The sequence below is a fragment of the Mchenga conophoros genome, linkage group LG14 (assembly GCF_057382185.1).
Source record: "Mchenga conophoros isolate Kocher_MC1m ecotype Shallow Benthic linkage group LG14, M_conophoros_male_GT1.1, whole genome shotgun sequence".
In the NCBI taxonomy this organism is placed as follows: Eukaryota; Metazoa; Chordata; class Actinopteri; order Cichliformes; family Cichlidae; genus Mchenga; species Mchenga conophoros.
In genome coordinates, this window is record NC_140539.1 from 35,163,582 (window position 1) to 35,182,479 (window position 18,898).

General features: G+C 40.6%; 1 protein-coding gene across 2 annotated transcripts in view; it reads left to right on the top strand.

Annotated features, from left to right (window-relative positions):
- The first annotated feature begins 14,145 nt into the window (after window positions 1–14,145).
- Window positions 14,146–18,898, top strand: part of nova2 (NOVA alternative splicing regulator 2) — an 89,484-nt gene continuing 84,731 nt past the window's right edge. The window contains exons 1-2 of one of the 2 annotated variants that reach the window (XM_085244174.1): window positions 14,146–15,396; window positions 18,044–18,112. In XM_085244174.1, the coding sequence (XP_085100300.1) occupies window positions 15,240–15,396; window positions 18,044–18,112 (226 nt within the window). In that variant the 5' untranslated portion in view covers window positions 14,146–15,239. The remainder of the gene's footprint in view (window positions 15,397–18,043; window positions 18,113–18,898) is intronic. The other variant, XM_085244175.1, reaches the window with a different exon arrangement.

Sequence of the window (18,898 nt, forward strand, 5' to 3'; positions counted from 1 at the left end):
ATGTAAAAATGTTAAATTGTTAAATATTGTTTGAAACAGATACTGATGATTTTAAAAAGTCAAGTAACTTATAATTGTTATACTGATATACTATTTATCTGATTCCTGTATCGCTAATTGTTTTTGTTTGTTTTTTGTACTCTTCTATCTGAAACAACAGAAAAGTGATGTAAAAACCTGTCCTTGATGATGAATATTGTCATTGTGAGGGCAAAAAAGTAATGATGATTGAAGATAAAGTATCTGAATTTCAGGAGCGGGACCACGCCTCCAAACACACTCTTTCCGGTTCTCATCTGTATATGTTCTGCCAGTTCTACAAGCTGTTCGTTCTCATTTACATGCCCCACCCTTCCTCTCCTTTTCAATTCTTTACCTTCTTTACTTCTATTTAGTACGTGGGGATCTGCCAGGCCGGGGAGCCACTGCCAGTCCCCTTCGAGGCCTTCCCCAACCCGCAGCTCAATTCATGTCCGAGCCATTCACCTTTATCTACTAAATGCTGTCAAACCTCAAATGAGGACGTGGGCCTAGCTAGTGAATTTCTATGTAAAGCATGTATGAGTGATTGGACATATTGGCTACGTCCAATATGGTCTTAAGAAATGTGCACATGGTGTCACGTGCAAATCTGCGTGACCAGGGCTTTAGCAAATGGTTTCACAGTGACCGTCAGCAACCTCCAGTAACCGCTCACAATCGGTTGGGGAATACGCTAAAAACTGGTCTCTAGAAATGAGTGATGATGCTGAGTGTGATGTTGAACTCATAACATGTTAGATGCTTTTTCATAACACAGGGATCACAAGCTACAACTACAACTTTTAGCTAAAATCCTGCTCCCTCTTGGTTAAAGTTTAGCAGCTTATAGATTCTCCATCCTGTTACAGTTACCCTCTTAAGTCTTTATTGTGAGCAACCTTTTTCTCAGTCAGCCTGTTTTACTGTATTTTAATGATTTCGTAAGTCTCAGCTGTAAAACACAGTTGTTTTTAAGGAAAGACTAAAGCAATTGAACCAAAACAAAACCCAGGAAACAGCTGGCGCCCTCCACGGCTCACTGACCACGTACCACAAAAAGCAAGACCCCTCAGTAGATGTAGATTAGCTACTGGCCGCCTTTTTAATCAATGTGGGCAAGATTTTAGATTTGAGTTAGAAAAACAAACACAATTGTTTGGCTGCCAGACTGCCAGATTTGTATCCATACGTCGGGACAAAATAATTTATTAAGCCAGTATTCGTGTGTTAACAACAGCTGTTATTTTTAGGATGCATTAGTTTTGCATTTAATGCGGTCCATTAGAGCAACATCGCAAACAAGCAAGGACCAAAGAGCAAATATCTGCAGCATCAGACAATGCAAGCATCAGAACAGTCCTGTATCTGCAGAAAAGGCAGCGCTATATTTAATGAGACACTTTAGCAGCTTTAGTCTAAAGCCTTGATAGATTCAGTGATTTATAGTTTGCCCTCTGAGTATTGAGCCCAATTCTAAAGAATCGTACGCGGTGGCATCAGTTCTCTGGGTGCTATTGTTTTTACAAGGACTGAAAATGACCCAACCAATAAAATTATCTTGCATAAATAGGCTGTTGATTTTCTTTACTCATTTCAGATATTACCAGCAAAATAGTTGCATGTTTAATCATCTGGGAATTACCCAGATTTATTTCTTTATTTAGACAGAGATCTTGACCCCCCCAATGTTCAGCACAAAGTTACGCCCATGGCAAATTGTAATCGTAAAGTTAAGGTTAGGGTTTAAAAATACCATTTTCTGACTGGACTGAGGGCCCAGGACTTCAAACGCATCTGTGTCTGTTTGAGATCCTGCCACTACACAGATTGCATACACCCTTGTGCATGCTTACGTGTCTGGGCAGTTTATTGTGTGCGATGTGTCATTTGATAAGGAAAGAGGGAATGGGAAATGAAACAATGGCTGCTTGTGCTTCAGCTTCATGGAGTCATAATGCTCATAACTCTGACTCACATGCGGCATTGAAGCTCAATCATCATCTAGTCCACCACCTCACCCCAACTTCAGTGCACAGTTACACAATCTGGGCCAGAAACATGATGCACAGCACATACGCTGAACTGTGTTTGAATCATCAGATGGAAAGTTTTTTCTGTTTCTCATTTAACTCTAAAAGTGGAAACTATATCTGATGAAACTGTCACAAAAAAGTTGAGGAGGGTGTGACAGACAAGACAGCCATTGCTCTGTTTAATAATGCAAAGCTACTGTACTTTATACCGGTACATCTGGTACAGGCATGATTTATTTTGCTATATAACAAAAAAAATTGCGCTGTCATCGTTAATCTTGTTAAAATGACGTTAACGCCATAACTGCATTAACACAGAAAATCTTCGTTAGCGAGTTAACACGTATCGCCCGGTGCATGGGGTTGCACGGCATCAACGCATTAGCGCGGTTAGCTCTTTAATGCGTTAGCGCCATCCAGCCCCACGTACGGTGTGATCCGTGTTGACTCGCTAACGGAGATTTGCCGCGTTAATACGGTTATGGTGTTGACACCAAATACAGTAACGCTGACAGCACTAAAAAAAAAGATATATATATATATATATTCTACTTTGTTTTGTTTTTTTACATGATTGTTCTCTTTTCTTTTTACCGCTATACTCGCCTCTGTCAGTGCGCCCCAGGGTGGCTGTGGCTACAATGTAGCTTGCCATCACCAGTGTGTGAATGTGTGGATGACTGGATGTGTAAAGCGCTACACAAATACAGGCCATTTTGTACTTAAAATTAATACTGACAGACGATTACTCAAACCTCAGACAGGGGGGTTGAAACTACAGTGTAACCTCTTCAATGGTGGCTGTATATACTTTATACATATACATATTTAGGTATACAGTATATACCCAAGTATATATATTTTTTACCTAAAACTATTTAAATCATGTTTTAAATCCAATATCTACTAATTGCGTGCAAATAAACCAAATAAAGGCGCTTGGAAGCACTTTATGTAAGGTTTTCACATCATGCTGCTTCATGCTGGAAATATTTGTTTTCATTCTCATGGAAATCAAACCAGTGTGATTATCTTGTGACCTACACAGCATATTTTAACATCACATGATTTTACACACCACCTTCTCTTTGTTTCATATGAGAAGGAGGATAACTGACTTAGACGATGTTAGTTTAACACAAGGGCTTATTATGCTGCAATGGATCAGTCTTAATTATAAGAAACAACAGAGCAAAGATAAAGAACTTTAAGCAGCGTGTTTTTATTCTTACTTCGCTTCACCAACTCCTCTTAGTGTAGGATGAAGGGACAGTGCCTCATTGACTGACTGGGTGTGTCTTTCTGTGTGGCCGTTGCATGTTCCCTCAGTGCCTGTGAATTTCCTCTGTGTAATCCGGTTTCTTCCCGCAGTCCAAAGATGTGCTTGTTAGGTTACTTGATGTTTCTAAACTGGCTGTAGGTGTTTGGTTTTATGGCTGTGTTAGCCCTGACCTGCTGAGGGTGTACCTTGCCTCTCACATTACCAGGCTGAACTTTGTGGAGGGGTGGATTAGCAAATAAAACTTGGGCTGTCCATCTATATCCTTTTGTTTGAAATTGCAAGGATGCATTCTGCCAAGCTTCTGTACAACTCAACCAACTCTGAGTTGATTAATGTACAATAAAGCTTTTTTTTGGTGACCTAGATTATGCTTATATTTATATATTTATATTTTGATAGCTACGTTTGTTTCCCACACCTACCAAAATCCACATCCTTTTTTATACACTGTGTGATCTGCCACAATTGCAACAAATAATTATCAATGCCCTATGTTATATAAAGCAGTAATATATATATATATTTTTGGTTATATTGACATTTTATCAAAAGCTTTAATTATGTTATACAGTTCAGTGTAGTATGCAATTTTTAAAGGTTCGCTGGTATCACTGGGTGTGGTCATGATGTTGACCCAGCAGCTTCACTTATCTGGGTTTTAAAATGTGTCCCACATCCTTACTAACCCTTGCAGATGTTTCCTGAAGGTCTGATGAGCTGGCAGTCTGCTTCTGTATGTGAATCCTGCTCTGAGGAGGAAATACGAAAATGAGACCTGAAGTATAAAGTCTATGTACTTCCTGTTGACAGAGAGTCCCCAAGGTGATGACAGAGTTTCAGTCCAGCTGTGTTACCGTAGGGTCTGTGAATTTTGGGAAAGCAAGGATAAGATTAAAGACTGGGACATGAAGGACTATACACTGGGGACCCGCTCTGAGGCAAGTGAACTAAGATTGGATGTAGATTTGGGACTGAAGATTTCAGCACAGGATCAGAAACGAGCAAAGAGGGAACAGAAGTCTAGTGTGAGATTAATAAACACAAACAATAAATGAATGTGTCACTATTCAAAGGTACACTTTGCCAGTGATAACATTAGACTCTTATCATTGTTTCAACACATCTGATTTTTGACATCAATATCAGGTATTACATCCTACTCTGAGAGCTTAGAGTTCATTCTTGGGTGAGAGGCCATGGCTGTTGGTGCAGCAGCTACAGCAGAGACTCAACGACAGGCAAAAAGTGACTGATGGCTTTTACAATTCTGGCAGCTGTTTATGACAGCTTTCCTGATTTTTTTAAGACAGTTTTAAAATCCTGGAAATTAAGGATTAGCTTTGTTGCAGGCTCCTAAACTCAGACGTTGGAATTCCCTCCGAACATGGCAGAGCAGTCTGGTCATCTGTCCAAAGCCGAATGCTAAAATTGAAAAATCAAGTACTGCTTTTTAAAATGTATGATAACTAATTGAAGGGGACATGAAACACTACAAATATAAAGGCTAATTGACAGCATTGGGCCCTGCTCTCAAAATCTGACATTGATATAACTGTCTGTGAAGCTGGATTTAAGAAAGAATTGCTTAAAGTTTTAAAAACATGTTTAGTGCCGTCTTCTGTCAGTACGGAGCGTGGCGTCTTGTGGTTGGTTGGTTGGTTGCGGCGGCTAATCCAATTGTTAAGTGATGACGTATAAAACCTGCTTCCGGGTCCAAACTGTGTTTATTAAGGCTGTTACATGTTTTAATGTTTTGTATCTTGTTCTATTTAATCCAAAAAAGTGGAGCTTTTATTACCGGTAGGCCTATTCCTCAGCAGCACATTTCAAAGCTCAGTTTTTAAAACCTTACAATGTAACTTCAGCCCAGCCCATGCAGCTGTATGTTAATGATTAACCTCACCTTGTGGATGGATTATCTCAGTTGTTCTCCTGACTGAAGTTTGGTCCGTTTACAGCATCCTGCCATGCAATTGCATTTGTCGGGAACCCTCGCATTAACTTTCGAGTGGAAAAAAGTTTAACGTTCATCATCCAGCTTCACTGTGCTAATGTCTTTATATCATGCTAACCATAGCTGTGTAGCTAGCCACCACGTAGCACATCATTATATACATGCTAACTTCAGTAACCCTACAAACGTATACTGTTTAGTTTTCTGTCTTCATTTGTGTCGGAAATGAAGACAGAAAACTAATTTGTGTGTTAGTGTTTTAATATTTCAGGAATCCCTCCGTCAGAACATCGTCTGTCATCTTTAGATGGAAACTAGCGAGCTAACTCCCTGCTAACTTTGAACTCCGTTAAACTTCATAAATACTGTTTTGGTGGATACCTGGATGTTAAACTTAATTGTTACACCAGAGCAGCAACACCGATTATTTTATTAAACATTAAAGAATTTAGACAGTTTGTAACTCTCAGTGATGCCGCAGTGTTCGATTGACCTTGGGACCAGAAGACGTGTTTGGACCCAGAAACTGCTAATGACTTAAAGACTTACATTAAAGACTTACATTAAAGACTTACATTAGTTGGTTAGCTAACTAGCGACATAGAACGTAATGGCACTAAAACTAAAAATCGGTTTAAGAGGATCATGTTTGTGCTGCTCCTGGCTGCAAGACAGAGTTTCATGTTAAACCAAGGATATACTGTCCACTAGCACCAAGTGGTTCCACCTTATTTGGCTAGCGCCACTCAAACAGGACAGCCAACTTGTGCACTGTTCTGTGTCAGAGTTGGAAAAACAAACTTGTCCTGTAAATCACTTCTTTGCATTAATTGTGGAGCTGGATTCTGGATGTGATTCATTCAGAACAGAAGATTTAAATGGGGGGGTTAAATGCAGTTACCTTGCCAGAGTTTCAGACCACTCAGACTGTTTTTGGTATTTTTCTATAAGAAGATTAATTTATTTATTTAAAGTTACAATATAATGTGTTTTCATATTTTATGTTATCATATAAAATCTGTCACAGCGATACAGCTAGTGCTTATTGAAACAACATACATGAGGTACAGGCTTAAGCTTCAACCAACTCTGAATATCTCTGAATTTCAAATATTTGTTGTGCTTTTGGCCTGGTTAAAATCACTGTGCAGGGATTTCTTACATGGCCTTACATGGACACTGAGCACACCATCCCACCCTCCCCAACCCTCTCAGAAAGGGTTTCCAACTTCTACTTAGCAGTTCTCTTGAAATTTTCAGAGGTTAATCATAAAAATTGTGTCTATACAAATGGAACAAGGGTTATGTTTAGATTTTCCAGGAAAGGCAACACGAGACAGCATTAGATGCTTTTTATTCTTTCGAAACAACGGACTTTAAAGCCAAGTATTGGTTCATGCCAGAGGAACTGTTAACAGAATGCAGCTGAAGCTAGGTTTCCGGCTAAGCCTGTACTACAAGATGACAGTGTTTAAGAATTGCTTTAAAATTCTCCCTTTTTAAAAAGCTTTTTTCTTTAAATTGAAACAGTGGTGCATTGAACTCCCTGGTATGTTAGGTATTGGCCCTAAGGTCACTCTGTCATTGTGTGCTCTACTTTTTTAATGCACTGATGTTTATGTACTTGTTGCTGTTGAATGGGTAACACTTCTGACACACCCAGCAAATGAGAGGTGCTGCAGAGCCCTGCAGAGCAACCAGGAAACATGCTGTTCAATACAAAAAAACAATGCATGCTGTTCTGTGATTGAATGTGTCTCTGGTTCTCAAACAAGGCTAGAGCCAGCCAATCAGGAGACAATGGGCATTTAAAGTGATAAGCTTAAAGAGCGAGTGTTGGGGGGGGAAAGCAAATCTTTGGAGAATTATACCTTGATCTGTGCAGCACTTTCTATTTTCAGGGCTTAAGAGTCTTAATTTTATTACCTCTGCAGAACTCCAATCTTTGCCTGGGAGCACAGGGTTCATCAGGGATATCCTCAGACTGAAACAATGTAAAGCAGTAGGCACAGAGGAGAACGTCCAAAGTAAACAGCCTCAGCTTCAGAAAACAAACAGCTTATATCATCTGTAAGTGAGCTGGGCAAAAAGCTTCTCCAGTTCACTATTTACAAACAAAATTTCCCTTTTCTCCTCCTATTTCTGTTCAGCCTGGCTCCAGCTATTTGCAGACCGTTGAATTAGCTTTGGTTTGTTTTCAGTGCAGAATGATCTAATCGCTAAATCAATAACCAGCCGTTTTTTCAGCAAGTGAGATAATTATATTTATTTGGCTTCTGATGCTTTAAAGTCTGATGTTTCTGAATGGGAAGGCTGTTTCTGGCAATGGGATATTTACAGGGGTACATTTGTCTTCCTCGTTCTCTTATTCTGAGAAGCTCAGTCCCACACTTCCTGTTAGCCTGAGTGAGAATGGGCATTAGTGATTCAGCCTTTTTCCCTTTCTAAAATTATTTACTGTTATTTATAAGATGAAAATGGCATTGCAGTATAGCTTTTTTTAAGTTGATGCAAATTAAGAAGCTATAGTTATTTTTGTTGTTTACAATGTAAGGATATGAACATGCAGGATGTCCAGGAAATCCTCAGATCATTGCATTTCCTGACTGTTTTGTGGCTATTAAGTTAAGATTGAAATTAATCATCATTGTTATTAATTTATGTGTCATATGAAACGAAACCAAATAGCTTGTAACAATGGGCCCAATACCCTCTCAAAGCACCCCCAACACGACATCTTAAGGCATACCAGTCCACAAAACACATATTGACCTGTCGGGGAGACTCCTGCACACGCTTAGTTCCTCCTGAATCGGATGTTTAACCAGCAGATGGACCCTCCTCTCAACCTGAAACACACTACTCCTGTCCCCATCACCCTAATCTGCCAATTCACAGGCATCCAAGCAATGTTTCAGGGGTGTGTCAACCAAAACAGCCCCAGAGCCATTCAGGAGCTCCAGGGATTGTCATCCACCCCAGCGCCCCTGCCATCAAGGACTTGTTAAACTACCTCAGGGATCTCGCCCCGAGCAATGGGCAAGTTGCACCCTTTATCCTCAGACGTGAGACGAGTCACCTGACAATTAGCAAGACTTTATTCAAGGCCTGCAGGTTTAATACAATTATATTTATTTAATTTTAAACTGTTTAAAAATGAACCCCAAAATTGCCAAAACAAATAAACAAGTGTGTGCATTATTTTAAATACCGACAAATTGACCGATTATATTGATTATGCTTATTGTATTTTGTGGATAATTTTCCATTTATTTATTTTCTTTAACAGTTTTTGTTTTCTATACTGCTTAACATAACAGTATCCCCATCAAAGTATCTATAAATATAGCACTGTCGGAATGAAATATAAACTCTATTGACAGAGAATATGGAAAATATGCTTGTAATACAGTGGATCTGGCCGAAGGAAGACTTTCTATTCAATAATAATCATCATCATCATCATCATGCTTTTACATTTGCTAAGTTTACATTACACCAAAAGGACGTTTATTAGGAGCTTAATGATTGCCTGCTAAATCAATAATCCCTCAATTTTAATTCATGCATGCTGAACTCTGGTCTGTTTAGTATTTTTATACCAATACAAATACGCCATCTAGTGTGTGCAAAGCAAAATGACCACTTGACTTTGATTAAAACTTCCACAGAACAGTCACTCCAGATGTATTTGAGACTGTGGTTGTGGCAGAAGTATCAGCAGTTGTTTTGCGATGGTACCACAGTGGCAGTAGTGACAGTAGTAATGGTTTATGTAACAATAATTAAAATTCTGTAATCATGTGCACTTTAGATTTTAAAGGGTATAGTGCTTCAAAATGCTGCGGTTCCCCTTGAAGCTGACCAGCTAAATTTAAATAAAAAAATTAATAACATACAAATCTAGAGATATTACTATACACTGTATGTCGGTATGAATCTGTACTGATTTAAAGTGTTGCCTCTTTAAACCCCATTCGAGGTTTCTAGTTAAATCTTAATTAGAAATATTTTATAACACAGTACAGTAGATGGGATTAGCTAATAACAATGAAAGATTACAGTTTTTGTATTATAGTACTTTCACACCTATTATCAGTATGAAGCACATGCAGGACATGCTGTATATTCTTGGCAGTAGTTACTGCTGCTAATGCAAAAAAAACAAAAACAAAAGCTCCATACTGTAAATCTGTCATTTTCCATCTCAATCAAACATCTTTTTGCCATTTCAGCCACATATATATGGGATTGACTCTGAATTGTCCATAGCCAATCCCCAAATGGATTTTCCAAGATAATAGACAGCTGTATGATCTGAGAGATTTGTGATGTAACTATAAAGAGGCTTCTATCAAAATTGCTGAAATCAGCCCTGATATTGATGTCTAATGGAGCAGACCTGATGTTAGTTTCACCACACAAAGGAAAATAATATTAGAAAGAGGGGAAAAAAATTCCCAGTTGACCAGATGTGTGCGCGCTCATCAGTCTGCAGCAGAACAATAACCGTAATGGCGGCTTGCCATTGAATTCTCCCTTTTCCATCACCGAGAAGGTGAAAAGACATATTTTTTCAATATGGAAATGTGTTCTATTTTTCCAGTCTCATTGTGAAATAATGGCTGTTTCGCTTGCCTCTTGACTTCCTATAATAATTAATCATGTGAAACAGCCCAAATACTTGTCACAGTTCACTGCTCTCTATATTTTCATTTGTAATAACTGGACACAATGAGAAGGTAATTCATTTTCGGAGGTTCAAATCTCAAAGAAGGCGACGATGATTTATTCTCGTTCTCCCTCTTTTACTGACTCGCTTTGCTCTCTCTTATTTTCTAGCACAAACTTAAGCGGTGCAACATTGTTTCAGTGAACTAGCAGAAAATTATCCAAAGTGGCAGCACGTGGAAATGCAATGCATGTGCAACAAAACAGCAGCAGTGAGCATCACATGAGTGATTATGAACACATTAGCAGTTTGAAGGTCAGAGGATAATGTACAAATCTGGAATCTCAAGAATGATCGTGGCAGAAAAACACAAAGTGGAGAACGCCCCTCTCAAATATGTGCAGCCACACACACACACACACACACACACACACACACACACACACACACACACACACACACACACACACCACACATAGCAGCAGTTTAAGCACAGCGTGCAGAGAATAATGTAGATTTATGTAGAAGCTCATAAACCTCCTCCAGACGTGGTGAAATGATGGGTGTGCACCCAGCCGACCCCCCACCATCTGTCAGGAATTACCAGAAAGCACGCACCTTCAGATTTAAACTGCAATCTCTCCTTCCAGGCTCCCTGTTTGGATGTTTTTCTCTTTATTTCTTTTTTTGTATGCAGTTCAGTCCAGGGATCAGTAAAAAAAAGAGATTTTTTATTAACCACTTTACTCATTTTTATTGCATTGTATTTTAGATAAACTGGCCATTATAAAATGAGCAATTTCTCCTATTGAGAAGTTGAATCATGAACAATCATGAGTTTCCACCCTCATTTGAAAATATCTGAAGTAAAAAAATGAGTAACGCTGGCACTGTGCTTCCATGCTGCAGCTTCTAAAAATAAACAGGCACTGATTTGAAAGAGTAATTAAGTCTTTAAACATATCACTACAATTCACTTTCCTCTGATGCACTCAGGTCGTGTTAGTTTCACTCATAAATCTTCAGTATGATGGCATGAGTCAGGGCAGCCACTAGAAAAATAAAGAGGAACACATCACATCTGTCTCCTTTCAATCTCACAGAGTGGTTGAGCCTCCTGCTCTGCATCGACTGTCCTATTGATTTTTGCGATGAAATTGAATGAATACCGGGTGGGAGGACAATTATGCATAAGTGGGAGTGGGAGGAGACTGACTGAGCTTTCGGAAGAAGTCTTACACATACACTCTTAGTGCTACTGGGTTTGCAGAACTCTGCATAGGACGACTTCTTCTAGGAGGTCTTTTTAAAGGTTTTAGAAGTTAACACTTCAATCGGATGGTGATGGTTAAATTCCAGCTTTAATTTTTGAAGCTGAAGCCTGACAATGAGATTTAAGATGATTAAATATTAGATTTGTTCTTAACAGTTATGATTCACGTTATACTTTTAGTTCACCATAAAACTAAATATAAAATGACATATATACATAGTGTCAAGAGTTAATTGGCTGGCTTTCCTCTTCATACAGGCCATTTCATCCCAAGTGATGTTAAACTTATCTTTCCTTAATCGAAGAAAGAAAGAAAGAAAGAAAGAAAGAAAGAAAGAAAGAAAGAAAGAAAGAAAGAAAGAAAGAAACTGTCAACATTAAATGAACTATGCTCTTTAAAATTCATTATTATGAATTTTTGAATGTACACTATATTTTAAACTTTCAAAAAAAAGTGCAAAAATCCATTGTACAAATACATAGTTTACTGTGTTTATGAGCCATAGCAAGCACATGTTAAATTATGCTTATTATCATTATGTACATGCAAAAATAAACCACTAGTTAGGACACTTTGCCACTCAGTGTTTTATTAACCCATGTACGACTAACAGGGCCAAAAACGCACGCATAAGAAATAGTCTGTGGAATCCATGAAATCCACGAGAACATGTTTACTGAGGAGCGGCAACACTCCTGCTCTTCGTCATGCTACCATAAGGTGGCACCAATGTTCCGCCACTTGAGGCACCAGAGCGGCTTTTTACAGCCTGATGATCCATTTAGCTGCAGTCAACCTTTTAACCAGTGTTAGAGTAAGAGCCAGAACAGCCTACTGTATGTACACTACCAGACCCTGCATGGAAAGCAGGTGTGCGCCAGCAACACCTGCTTTGAATGATTTACTCTTTAAAAAAAGAAAAGAAAAGAAAACTGTGTCTATTTCAAGTGACAGAGGAAAAACAGGCTTTTTAAATTAGGAGACTGATTATAGAATTACAGGATTAAATATTTATATCAAATTTAAGACCTTTTAAACATTCTTAGTGGACTATTCAGCTGACTTGTGTCTGAGCTGTTCTTGCCTCTTGTCCTTAAGTGACTACATAACATCTTGGACAACAGGGAATTCCAGGCTTTGGTTCCAAAATGAAGAAAAAAATCTTAGTGGTAACTTTTTCCATAAGAAAACTGCATGTGGGAGTCCAAATAAGATTTGTTGTTGGCTAAAATGAAGCTTTTGCATTTAGATTAGGACGCAGAGGGAAATCTGGGATATTGCAGGAATCTTGTCCTTCCACATTGCATGTGTTGCTCGGGAAAGTTTGTGGCAACTGCTTGAAGTGTTTGGTCAGTACCCAAAGCTGTAGAGGAGTTTGCAGAACCAAATCTCTAAAAACCGTTTCCTTAACATCTGCTCATAGACCTAACCTAATAAAAACTCAAGAATGCTGTTAGTCTGTGTGCTTTATTGCTTATGGGGTTACTTCACTTTTTCCATATGCAGCAGCAGCAGCATGGGCGATCTGGCTGTGCAGGACCCTCAAAATTCTGCTTCCAGCGAATGTTGCCTCTGCTCCAAATATATAAATGTCCGTGTCGAGCTGAAACTGTGCTACAGTTCAGATGCTTGCTGCAGCTCATACAATTAGGTGCCTGCAGCATCCAGGCCTTTTGTACCTCTGAGCAGTTCCTGCTATTTGTGGTGCGGAATCTGTTTCAGACTGCAGCTTGGGATCCATCTGCCTTGGATTTGCCACGTATTTCCAGAGCAGGAGTCTGGCTCACCGGTGTGCTTCTCACGTTGATGTGAAATAGTGTGAGTGGCTGCTCTGTGCGCGTATGCTCGTGCGTGTGAACAAGCAGGACAATGTCACCTTGACTACAATCTACAGGAGGCACCGAGGACGATCGGCATCTGTAGAGCTCTGGACGGAGAAGGAGAGTGGGGGTTGAAGATATTTACGTGTCTCTCTGAGTGTGTGTGTGAGAATTTGCCAAACGTGTGAGTGTGTGTGTGCGTGAGAGAGGGAGAAACAGTGAGGCGGGTATAGCTCTCTCACACAGCTCACAGTGCTGGAGGATCCCTCTTCAGACCCAGGCACAGCGACGCAGAGATGTCAGGCGCAGCACACACAGGTGGGTCATACAGAGCAGCTGAGGGGACAGGTGGGCCTAGCTCAGGTTATGTAATTCCTATGCTGTCAGCCATGTTTTTAATTATTATTATTGCATAAAATTGTTGCAAGACTGACAAAAATGTGAAAATAAGGGGGGAGGAGACTTCTTCTTCTTTTTTTTTAATACAAGTAGGCTGAACAGGCCTACAGTCTGGCCAGGGTCATCTGGATTGGTCCAAGCTCTCTGGACACAAAAATCTGGCAAACAATAACAAATATGAACAAAACAGTTTTTATAAAAACCCTTCTTATTCATGTCATTCCTTCTTAAGTAGAAAAAAAACACCCTTCATGCTCTTGCCAGTTGAATTCCACTCGCTGATTGAAATTTAAGGCAGAAATCAGCTGCAGGTTTCCACGTGTGTCCGAGGCGGCCTGCCTCGGCCTTTACAGACCTTCAAACAGCCGCAGCGGGACCTTCAAGCTCCCGTTCAGCCATAATTGCATTTGCCGCTGTAACGGAGTAAAAACCCGCCGCCGCCGCATCCTTCGCTCTCCGTCACGTGACTCCGCCGGCAGAACATATCCGAGTCCTTTCCGTTTTTCTGGACTAACGCAGCCTCCAGCTTCGGCCAATCGCGTCTCGGCGGAGGCGTCTCTCTCTCCCCCTCTCTCACTCCCTCTCTCAGTTTTTCGCTTTCTTTCGTGATGCTTTCAGTTTCTGTCGAAAATCAGTGATTCTGAGCTTCGCGCGCACTCAATTTTGTCGGTTTGCTTGAGCGCATTACGCATCGTTTCTCTTTGGCCTGTTTAGCTTCGGCTAAAGCGTTTGCTTGCTGTATTTCATTTAACCTCATTCGGTGCAACTAAATTTGAGTCTTGGATCACGAGATGGTGAAAAGTGTTGTAACACAGCGCGGCTGATTATTCATAATTAATATAAAAAGGTTTGTTTTTTTTAAATAACGTGCAGATTTTGCAAAGTGAGACATTTGTCCAGTGAAATGGGGAACTGAACAAAGTAAAAAGCAACAATTATTTTTGGTAAAACGTCGGAAATCCGAGGGTGCAGAAAACGAGAAAGGTATCACGAGGCCCTGTGACGTCAGCCGCTCCCCTGCGCTTCCTCCAGCAGCCAGTCAGCGAAGGGATGCTCTGAACGCAAGACTGCAGCATCTTCACCGAGAGAACGAGCAGGAAAAAACGTCTCTTTCTCTGTCTTCCTCCAGCTCCGAATCTCCGGACCCTTCTCACCCACCCGTCACCCCTGGGTGTCTTCGCGACTGGAGCCAGGAAAGGATAAGAAGAACGAAATTCTAATAGCCTAAGAATCGGATTTTTTTTCTATTATTGTTATAATTGCTTCACCGATCACCCTTTCCTTTCTTCTCTCTTCGGCTGATTTCGCCTCTTTGCGCTTTGCGTTGTGTTTTTGTTTTGTTTTGGTTATTGTTCCGTTTCGCTGGTTATTGCAGAGGAGCGCCACCATCCTGTACCGCCTGACATGAGTACTGGTTGCAGCGGAATGATACACATATCCTAGCCCGCTTATCTGAAGGTTGATGGAACTGTGACGCTCCACTGGCACGTTTTTAGTAGCCTAGAAGTCGCTCCATCTGCAGAGGTCTCCCGTTTTCTCCCTCTCTGAGCCGCTCCAGCGTTTCTTTCTTTCTGCCCCTGCGCAGCATCTCTCTGTACGCACGGCGCACCACGGAGAAACGCGCAGCTAACCTACCCCGTTCGTAGGAAACAGGCGTATTTTGCAATTCCTAAATCGCTTTTACCCTCTCCAAGGACTCATCTGCACGGCTACGCTGCGTAAAAAAACGGAAAGGGGGGATTTAAACGCAAACGCAGCCTAAGCATCCAAGAGCAAGCTCGAAAATGATGGCCGGCGGAGCAGTACAACAAAACGGCATTTTCTCAAATCCTCACCATCACAATCAACAACCACACATGGAGTCCGATCCCCCGGACTCACGTAAAAGACCCCTGGAGACCCCAACGGAAGCCAGCAGCACCAAACGTACAAACACGGGAGGTAAGAGCGGGGATGCGGGAGCTGTTCGGGTTTCGGTGAATGTTGCTTCGTCTTGAGGCAGGCAGAGAGAAAGGAGAGCAGGTTGATCTGATTCTTGATGTGCACCGTGGCGTGGTGGAAGGGCAAATTCACACATTTAGGGAAATAAAATAAAATGATACAGGGCAAATTTTAGGGAGACCGTCTTTTTTTTATTATTCGCTTCGTCATAAGCGACAGTCATTTTCCATCAGTATTAAAATAATCACGGGTCGCCGCATTTGATGGAAAGGAAACAATGAGAGGGACTTGGGGGTGGGGGGTGTTATTTGGAGGGAAGCCGTCGCTTCCCCTCTTGCACATCCTGGATGATTTAGCCTCTTTACATCAGCCGAATTGGGTGTTTTTATTGCGTCTTAAGATTTACGCGCAGCCACAGCGGCCATGCTGGAGCCAAAATGAGGATGTAAACAAGTGAAAGCCAGATCAGACTAGTGCGTGATCGCAGGGTCTCATCCCGTCGACGGATGACCTTGTGATAATCTCACACATCAGCCACCATCGCCGCTTTGTGTACAATTACACAAGCGGATAAACAAGCGGACTCATATTAACAGCAGCCCTGTGGCGAGCTAGGGAAAACAGGGGGAATCCAGAGCAGTTTAGAATGCGACAGTCTGTGTTAATGCAGTGTGTCAGGGAGAGGATATTTTTATCATTCATTGTTGTCCTGATTTTAATATTCTGCGGCTGGAAGGGAAAGCTGATTTCTTTTCCACTAATTTCTTCGATGAATGATTTCTTCATTATTCTCTGGTTTGATGAAATATGGATATGTCACCATGGTAATCACCATATTTGGTTTTTTGTTTACATGCTGTCATGCGCCAAGCATTCCCATCATTACAACCATCAGTAGCCTATCCTGGCCATGCACCCTATCATGGACATTTGGACATACAATACACCTTTAAATGTGCTATTTATACTCAGCAAAAAGATGATAAAGGTTTAGGAGACTTTTTAAAATGCTGCTGGAGATTCTGGGAGTGTGCTTAAATAGTTAGATTCTATAGGTTTTAATGGGACCTGATCTTTTAGTGCAGAGAGTTCAATCTGACTATGATTGTGAAGACTGAATATTTGTAATGCCAGTTAAACTGATTTGAAGACTATAGTTATATGCTTAAGGTTAAGATACCTAACGTGTTCTCTAATGTGGAGTTTGTTAGAGTTTAGTCCCAACTGTAATTCTCACCAGGGCCTTAAAGATTGCAAAACAGCATTTAAAATTTTAGCTTTAAACTCTGAAATGTCTTCAGTGTTAAACTGAATTCCCTGAACAAACAGAACAAAACAAAAAAACGCCCCAGGGAATGTAATTTTCATTGCAGGTAATTCTGCCCGTATATTAAAGAGGAACCTCCATCGTATTAGAGAGGGTGAGCATGACTGAGCTGTGATTGTTGGCCTAATTTCTCAGTCTTGATTTGAAATGGTCAGAAGATTTGGCTTCGCTCAGTTAGTGCAACTGTTATGGCTGCTGTAATACGATCTAAACATAAACTCTCGCAGATCCATAGGGCTTAAGTGCCCTGTTCCTTTTGGATGACAATGACAGGTGGCATAATGTGAAATTTGAAAACAAACTTGTGTTTAGTGCGAGCTAAGCGACAGACTCCTCTGGATTACTGAAATTCATGTTCTGGTAGATTTTTGCATGACTTGGCCCCGGTGAAAAAAAAATCAGGACGGCCATTTATAACAGATTCTTCAGGTCCCACCAGGAAACATGACAGCCATCCTCAGGAGTAATAATTAGACAGCGAGCGAGGAGAGTCTGACTGAGGAGGTGTGAGCTGCAGGTTCGCCAGCAGTGTTTAACTCCAGATCGATGCAGCACTCAGAGCACTAAAGGCTCCTCCTCACTGTATGTAAAAAGCCCAGGCGGCCCCTCTGGGGACTTTCTTCCTGCCTGCGTAACACTCAGGCCGCTTGTCTATTTAGACAAATGAAAAGGTTGGAACGATGATGATGATGATGATGATGATGAGACAGCTAAACAGACTCAGGCAGAGGGGACGGCTGCAGTGCTGCCAGGTCAGCCAGCAACATCAGGCCGATGATCCGATAGCATTTGGTTGAAAATGAACAAGTAGCTCCTACACACACACACACACACACACACACACACACACACACACACACACATGCAAAACTACAGCAACAAAGAGGAATCAGAGCTTGGTTGTGGGTCTATTGTGACAAATTTTGCACTGACAGTAAACTCTACTCTGTTCTGAAAATGCATTTTTGTTTGAATTTTAATCAGAGTATTTGGTCTTGGTGATTTAAAGCTAGAATTCTCTGGATAACAGCGTTGAGCCTAACCTAGATTTTTACTTGGATTGAGATACGCAAAGTGTTTGTATGCCTGACTCTTGATGGAGAGAAAACATTCACCATGTAACGGCTGATTTTAGCCAAGCAGAAGCTATATTTTTTCACAGAGAACATGCTTTTGTATTTGATATTTTTAAGCTGCACCCACGCTGCAGTTGTAAATTTAGAAATCAAAGTGGTGCTAAGAGATCATAATAATGGTTGTTTTTATGTATGATTAGTTTACACCACACACTCCCCACCCCTGTGCTTCCTCTCTCTGTAGTGGCCTTCCTGCAGCCCCTATTTGAAACTGAAGGCATTGTATTCCCTCACCAAGAAACTGAGACTCATGGTAAGAGAGACTTTGATTTTGATCTTCTACCTGTTTTATAATCTTTACTGTGAAATTCTGATTCACAACACAGACTTAATGTGCAAAATCCTGGAGTAAAGAAAAGATATAGGGCCTTTAATGAGGTGATCTGACTGCTGCAGGGCCTGATATTTAAATAGGATTTAAAGCAACATTTAACACCCTCATATCCTGCTCATGATTCAGGATAATGCATGCTGATGTTTTTTATATTGTATGTTACCAGTTCCATAACATTCATTGTCATGCTTTTTATACAAATCCAGTGTTTCTTTTGTCATGATACTCAACATTGCTGCTCAGATGATGACCTTTGACCTCATGCTAGCCATGCCATCAAAGCATTTGGGTTTACGACCGCTGATGTATTGTTGAAATGTTCATTCACTGTTCACTGTGGTTAAATTGTGCTGCAGCGTGCACCGTGCAGCTGCTGCTGGGTAAGAGATGCATAACAGGAAGACTGAAGCTTTATTGAGTAGACCTAAAAAAGAAGGAAAAAAACTTTTTAAATCAAAGAAATTTATCTTTATCAGAGTTTTAAAATATTTTGAAGTCTTTTTTTTCCTCCAACAGCTGCAACTTATAAATATGTCCAGATGCAGATTTTAATGCCAGGGCATTTCCATTCGTATCAATCAGATCTGCTGCGTTCATTAGAAGCGAGAGAATGCGTTCGGGTCAAAAATGATGAGAAAAGATGGACCTGGATTTTTCCAGTGTCCAGGGTTTATCCAAATATCTGTGTGTGCGTGTTTGTGTGTG